The 7,889-nt window shown below is 43.4% G+C and overlaps 1 protein-coding gene across 1 annotated transcript in view; it reads right to left on the reverse strand.

Annotated features, from left to right (window-relative positions):
- The window catches only part of LOC121014148 (aminopeptidase O-like), a 44,899-nt gene extending 40,991 nt beyond the window's left edge, over positions 1–3,908 (reverse strand). Inside the window, exons 1-2 of the mRNA XM_040450178.1 lie at positions 3,794–3,908; positions 3,274–3,365 (exon numbers count right to left, since the gene is read on the reverse strand). Coding sequence (XP_040306112.1) covers positions 3,274–3,365; positions 3,794–3,908 — 207 coding nt within the window. The remainder of the gene's footprint in view (positions 1–3,273; positions 3,366–3,793) is intronic.
- Positions 3,909–7,889: the final 3,981 nt, after the last annotated feature.

The following is a 7,889-nucleotide window of genomic DNA, read 5'->3' on the forward strand; positions in this document are numbered from 1 at the left end:
ACTCTAATTAGAAGTCTTAGTCTCAGCAGTTAAACAATGTACGAACCAGTCCCAACACAGCCTACAATTCAAGTGGCTTTGAGAACAAAGACAATCATAGCTGTAGCAATTTTTCCCCTAATTTATAGAATGTGAAGACTTTCTCTCTCTGAACGTTGTACTTAAAAAAAAAAAAAAAAGTTTAACCTCTGGTATACATGCCCTTTCACAAAGATATCAGCATTTCTGTGGAAAAACACCAGCACATACCAGCTACATGTAACAAAAGAAAAAGAAACAAATGAATATTAAACTTGTAAGTTTGATCCCTCCTGCAGAACCAACGTTCTTGGATCACTTGGAAATATGTAAGATGTACAGAGACGTGGAAGGACTGTTTTTCTAACAGTTTATAGATTATATGAATGAAAGGGAAACAAACTACCCGGGGCATCTTTCTAGCAAGCAATCTGCACAATTCTTTACTAGTACCGGTGAAGGTTGCTAACTGTTCATGCTAATATCAGCAGAGTGGCTACCTTCCTATCCAAGGGAGGCAAACACCACAGGATTGTTTCCTGGGTGCAAGAGCAACAAGCTTTAACGCCTAATGACTAGCATGTTCGCCAGAAACAACCAGAATATTTCAACAGCACACAAGAGGCCAGTCTTGTTTCCAATCTTATAGCAATCCCAGTAGATAAAGGTCACCAGAACAGATTCCAACAACAAAATCAAACACTGCAACTACCATCAACTACAGTAACTATTTCAAAGATTGGGAGAAATGTATTTATCAGGAATAAGGCATTTCTCAAAGAGAGATATACTTCACAATAAAGTCAAAAAGATAACATGGCCCCAAACCCAAGGAACTCTCAGGAAGGGATGCGATCAGGCCTGTTTTCCCTAGAAAATTATAATAGCCCATTCACAGCTCTTCTGGGTATTAAACTCTTTGTGCTAGCTTAAATGTACACTGGAATTTTCAGGACGAGTAAAATTATAACCGTAAAGTATGTGTTAGAAAGACTTTAAAAAACACCCAAAACAAAAAAGCCTTTCTTACTTTACTTTCCAGTACTAATTTGATCTTTAAAGCAATGTGCATCCATTTTAGAAGAATTACTCAACAACGTAGAAGTTTACGTGAATGATTAAAAAAAAAAACGCAATGAACTATTGGAGGAATAAAAGCAACCACTACAAAAATGTTGCACAAAATAGGGTATATGTCTCAAGTCTTTCCCTTTCATTACATTTTTCCCCCAGATTTTAAGTTTTTCAAAGTTTCAGGCATAAGTACAAATTTCAGTTCCACTCCATGCATTTACCAGGATATACCTGAAAGTTTCTCCACTTTTAAATGAAGGAAATCTTAACTGTTCACATTATGAAACACTAATTTAGTGCCTTACTTTGTTACAAAATGTGATTTTTGTTTAGCAGCTGTTTGCCTCTCTAAATGTTAATTAAGACAAATACCTGAACACAACTTAGTTTCATTGCAGTAATCATTTAAAAAGTTAATCTCTTTTAACAAGGAAAACAACTAATTCCAAGTTAAAACAAAGAAACAACTAAAACCAAATGGAAACACTTTCAAATGCTAATGTGCCTACCCCGTTTAAAAGGATAAAGCCCTGAATATAAGATAATATTCTTAATTAAACACTTAAAGTAGATCAGGTGCTTGCGAAATACATAGAAAAGACTTCCCAACACTTGTTCTGCAGATGAAATAAACATAGTGGGCAACTGAGAACCAACACAGGGAGAAACCTCTTTCAGAAAAAAAAATATTTCCCCCAAAACTTATCCTTCCAAAATTCCCCACTAAGCCAACATCTAAATATTTAAATGGCTTTAAAGTCTTCCTTAGCTAAGCCAATCTCTTTGCGTACAAGACAGGACAGCCTCCTTTAAATTAGTAAAGAACATTAATCTGCTTTTCAAAAGTGTAAGAACGTAAAAATCATTCAATATAACACTTTTTTAAAAGTTTGTTTGAAAAATCCATGTTATCTTCCTTCAAATAATAAACATAAATATTCCGCAATAAGACGGAAAAGAATAAAGAATTTTTACAAAATATACCAAAATGACTCATAAAAGCAAACCCCTAACAGCCAAGTACCCATGCTATCAGCCTCATCACTGACACAAACTTATTTTAACATTTACTTTTAAAAGCAAAAAGCTACTGTCGATTAAGCTATTGGTCAAAGCTGCAATTTTGCTTTATATTACATTGCAAGGTAAAGAGCAAGAGTTAAAATAAAATACCACATACCGTCCTGAAAGTATCTCCACTTAAGGCAGAGTTCTCAACATCAGAGATTTCATTTCTCGTTGATTCCAAAACTATTTGCTCAAGCTATTATTATAATTACCATTTCCCCCTTTGGTAGCCAAATCAATAGCCCTACTCCATGAAATTGTTATTTATTTGGGGGGGGGAAGCAGTATTTAGGAAACGTTTGCCCCCCCCCTCCTAAGCAGAGCGCTGTCCTCTGAGGGCCAACACTGGGAAACCACCTGCGCAGCACCCTGCGCTCCCACCTCTCTTCAAAGCGGGGTGGGGTGGGAGTGGGGGTGACACCTCTCCTAGGCTTTTCAAAAGCAAGTCCCCAAACGCCAGTATCAATTCCACAGGTCCCGCTGGACGATGCTACCCGAATTCTACACGTCTCGCTCCACGCTGTCAACCAACTCCACCTAAGTTTAAAACGAGGTAGGACTACACTGACATCTGTCCCCGAGCACATTTGTCTCTGAAGCAAAGAATGACCTAAGTTAGAAAGCAGGGGACAACAAATTATGAAGGGTGGAGGGGGGCACAAAATTAAAGTACCAGCTCCTAGGAGCCTACGGCTGTTGCGTAGAATCAATGCGCGAATAACGCTCTCCGGTTACGAAGCCGAGACCCTGGGTGAGCACGCCGGGTGCCTCCACGATACGCACAGAAGCCTTTTCGCCAGGAGAACGGAGCACCCAGCGTCCACCAGGAAGGCGCAGTCGGTCCCCGCAGGGAAGAAGAACAAAAGGGATTTAGGGAATCTCTGGGGTGCCCAAATGCCTGGATCCGAAGCCGGGAGCACCCCTAATACAAGAAGGTTTCAACCAAAGCAAGTCGTGTTGGCTCTGGGGCCCCACCGGCCGCGGTTCGTCTTCCCCGACCCGGACCCTCACGCGACACGAATCGCCAAACCCAGATAAAGTCCGCTCCCGCGCCAGTGTCGGGGCGGCCTCGCAGCCCGAGAGTGGGCCCATGCGCCGCAGGGGTCAACCTACCGAGGGAGCGGGTGGTGGGCGGGCTGCCGGGGCTCTCACGGAGGGGGCGGTGTCCTGGTTCCGCTCCGGCCCCGCCCAGCCTCCCCCCAGGCCTGCAGGTGTCTACCCGGCCGCGGCACCCTCCCGCACCTAGCTGCACCGGGCGGGACGGGGGGGGGCGGCTCTCGCCTGGCGCAGGCGGTAAGACTGCCTTGCCTCTCTTTAAACACGAGCGTCCTTTTCCTCCGAACACAAACAGCAGGCAGTAGGGGCGCCTTCAGCGGGCGAGTCAGAACCCGGGTCTACTTGCCTAATGACCTTGGGCGCAAACTGCGAGTTCCATTCTCGCATCCCCCAAAACTCTACCCAACTCTTAAGGGTGTCAGAAATACTGGCCAGCGTACTTCTGGGCTCGTGACCCACTTTGGTCCTTGGCGTGAATTTACAACGGCCCACCCTCCTCCCTCATGCTTCCCAAGAACCAACTGTGCCCACAAGGAGACAAGGAGCGTAGAGCACGGAGTGAAACCGGTGACTCTACCAAAGTTAACCACCAAACGTAAACCAAAGCAGCTCTTCATTCTCCCTCCCTCCGTGGTTTGTAGCGCCTCCCGTTGTGCGGGCCCCAGGGCCTCGTCAGGCCTGCGTGACGGCATGGATCTGGATTATAAACCCATGTTGCCCAACCCCACCGGGCAGGTGAGTGTCGCTTACGCACAACTCTGATTCTGGCCGCCTCTTCTCTCTGTTCTCTGACACAGTGACCTGTATGCCCCAATGTGTGTCATTCAATACGTTCATTTCCAGTTCCAATCCTCTCAGCCGGTCAAGCTTTTTTTGCAAACTGATATGAATTGCTAATAACCAGTCCCTCTGCCTGGAATGCCCTCAGATCCCCCTAATCACTTTTCAGGGGCTACCTTTTTCAAGAACCCTTCCAGAAACAGTTTGTGCTTCCTGGGTTCTATTCTCTCCCCTATTCCCACGTGAGCAGTCCCGCTCTGACGTATAACACAACTGTCAGTGCTGCTGTGCACACACGGAGCTTCTGAGCTCCTGGAAGGGCCCCCAGAGGTCTTTTCTTTTAGTCGCCCCACCCTCAGCACCCAGCACAGCCAATTTGCATGATTCGGAATTAATGTAACCTGTCTTGCAGCAAGATCAAAGTTTCAATCTTGTGCCCATTAGCACTGATTTTAGCAACTAAAATGACGAACATTTGTTAAAACAGGATCAACTTTAAAACAGAAATTCAAAGATAATTTTTTTTTCTTTTTTTAAGCTTTACACCATTAATTTCACAGGCAAAGAAAGCCATTACAGGTAAATGTCATATCTACTTCAGGGACATTTTCTACTCGGAAGCTGTTGACAGCTTAACCACTGCAGCTCTGCTTTATGCAAATACAGATGGTGCTTTTCTCCCAGAGAACTTCACACATCTGCTATCTCAGTTGATTTTGCCATGGCCTTGCAGACATGGGCTCACACCACCCAGGGCCTTCAAAAGAGATGACTGGGGCAAGGGCCCACAGAAAAGTCAAGCCACTTACACACAAGAAATGCACACAGTGCTTAAAACTATGTAAAACTTTTACAGATGTGAGCACCAAAAAGGATCTTTATAGTGCTAAAAACAGAGTATCTTTGTTTTTTAAATAGAGTATCATTTTTATTGGACATTCTCCTATGAAGTGGGGTGTTAATGACAAATTATAACACAAAAAATTCACAAGACAAAACATTAATTCAATTATTCTCAAGTCAATGAAACTATAATTGGATCATTCTTTTGAATAGAGAAATGCCATTTCCCCCCAAGCTAAAATTATACATATGTGTATGTCACACTTAAAGTGTCTTAAAAAAAATTTTTTTTTAACGTTTTTATTTATTTTTGAGACAGAGAGAGACAGAGCATGAATAGGGGAGGGGCAGAGAGAGCGGGAGACACAGAATCGGAAGCAGGCTCCAGGCTCTGAGCCATCAGCCCAGAGCCCGACGCGGGGCTCGAACTCACGGACCGCGAAATCGTGACCTGGCTGAAGTCGGACGCTTAACCGACTGCGCCACCCAGGCGCCCCTTAAAGTGTCTTTATATTTACTAGTTGACATTAGATATTACAGTAAAATAGAAACCCACTCAAGCTAAAAATAAAGATCTTTTTATTTATTGGTGTTACATACCATGTGTGTTCGTGTACATATATAATTTTTCCAGATAGTAGTTATAAGAAACCTTAGTAAGAAGCTATGAAAACCCACTTCTAATACCACACAGCCTGTATCTACTATCCAACTCTATGAACTCCTAATTCACTAATCTCTTACATTATCAATACTCTCTAGTGTGGTAAACAAGATAATGGCCACACCCTGATCCCTGGAACCAGTGAGTACTTTAGGTTGCCCGGCAAGGGAGAGTTAAGGTTGCTAATCAGCCGATTTAGAGATGGGATGATCCTGGATTACCGAGTGAACCTGATGTAATCACAAGGTCCTTAGAAGTGAAGAAGACAGGCAAGGAAGAGAGAACCAGAGAGACAGTAGCGTGAGAAAGACTGGCCGGGCCTTGCTGGTTTTGAAGATGGAGGAAGAGACCATGAACCAAGGACTGCAGGGACCTCTAGAAACTGGAAAAGGAAAAGAAGTGGATTCTCCCAGAGCCTCCAGAAAGGCCTACTGACACCCTGAACTTCGCCCAATGAGAATGATTTTGGACATCTTACCTCCAGATACTGTAGGTAATAAATCTGTGTTGTTATAAGTCACAGAATTTGTGGTAATCTGTTACAACGGCAACAGGAAACTGATACATGTGGGTTCTAAGTTCCTCTTAGAATCAACCTCACTGCTGGTTTGTGTTTGGCTCAGTATGTGAGGAAGATAAAAACATTCTTTAAAGGCTCTCAGCTACACCTGCACTCTGACCAGTTTCCTCCTAAGAGGGGAGGATTCCTTCCTGGGCCCTCCCCTCATCCCCAAGGACACAGCTTCATAGGGAATTTCAGGCTTGACTCTAGTGGCTGAGAAGTTTGCTGGAGTCGGTGGGCTGAGATGAGAAGAAAGCTGGATAGGGGGTCTAAAAGCCCTTTAGAGTCTGGTTCCTAACTGCTTCACTGCTTTTCTAGTGCCATGGAGGCCAGGGCAGAGCATGTCAATGAAACAAAGGACAAACATGAAACAAAACGCCATGGGCAACCACGTCTTGATCAAATCTAAGAGTGATTCAAGTTAATAAGTAACATAACCCCACCACCTTTTTCATGGCTTTAATTATTACAGCCAGTAAAAAATATTCAGGCCATCCCTGTTTAGTGATGTTTTATTTACCCCTAAAGGCTAAAGTCTTCATTAAAAGCAGAAGAGTTGTGTTCAATTCAACACATATGGTGAGATCACAGCCCAGTTTATTATAGTTTTTTGAAATGTTCACTCGCCCTCCCCCCAAAATACACACAATCGAGGAATCTGAATACACAGCACTGCAATTACAATTGGCCCGTATCAGATTTTTAGTACATAATTGATTTAAAACACAAACTTATTTTTGAATAGATCCCCATGGTTTCTATTTTTCTAGCACAAATCAATCTTTTCCTAAGGCCATTTCTTCCACTGTTCAAAGGGAACAAAGCTGCTGTTGAAGGGGTTTTCCTTTGCCCCAGATGTTTCACTCAGGTGTGCTAAACCTGGCCAAGTTCCTGAATAGCCTGACACCATGTGGTTGCAGAAGCCAGACAAAATGCCTGAGCTATAAAGGAACAGGTTAAGAGGACAGAGCAATCCACATGTCCACAAGATCAGTGCCATTAATTTCTTTTTTTTTTATGGTATACAGACTTTATCACGGAACTGCCCAATTATGTTTTCCAAATTTCACACTTTATGTTTTCCAAAGAGAATTAATGAGCCGTATCTTTCCAGGTAAACTCTTCACTGAGGGAAGAAGTGTAATTCTTTGTCATGTCCTATATTAGAAAAGCAATTGTTTCCAATCATACCTCACTTGGATCAGTGTTTTTTTTTAAATACCTTTGGCTCTCTTTTGGCATTACTTGGTCTGTGAAGCTAACCCAGCAGGAGAGGAGCTGGAATCATTCCAAATTAAGACCCTCCCTCCTGCAAGAGAGGAAGGCTGAGCGGGGAGGGGTAGTTCTGTCACGAATGGCCTCACCTCCATGAACACTCAACCGGAGGGAGGGGGAAAGCATCCTTACCAGTAAGTGTCTCTTGGAGCACTTGGTCAGAAATGAGCAAAGGAGTCAGATCTCCCTGCTCTTTAATCCCAGGGATGGAGGCAAGTTCTGGAGAAGAACTGGAAAATGTGGAACCTCAGGCACTGGGAAGCAGCCCAAGATGAAACACACTTGGACCTGGGCCTTGACATTTTTCTTTAGAAAAAAGTGCTTATCGTGTGGCTGTACAATGGTCTAAATGCTGGAAGCATTCAGCTGGAAGCTAAACTTGGCTTTGTGTTTGACCATCCATTTTTATTAGCAGAATTGCACACCATGAAATACAGCCCTCCTTCGTCCCTAGTTCTCAGAAAACCATTCCTGATAGCAATGTAATTCTAAAGGGGAAAAAAACCCACAGGAAAAAGAGGCCGGGCATTAAATTTTACAAAGCACAGG

This window comes from Herpailurus yagouaroundi, unplaced genomic scaffold, assembly GCF_014898765.1.
Source record: "Herpailurus yagouaroundi ecotype Mexico unplaced genomic scaffold, PumYag 201, whole genome shotgun sequence".
NCBI lineage: Eukaryota > Metazoa > Chordata > Mammalia > Carnivora > Felidae > Herpailurus > Herpailurus yagouaroundi.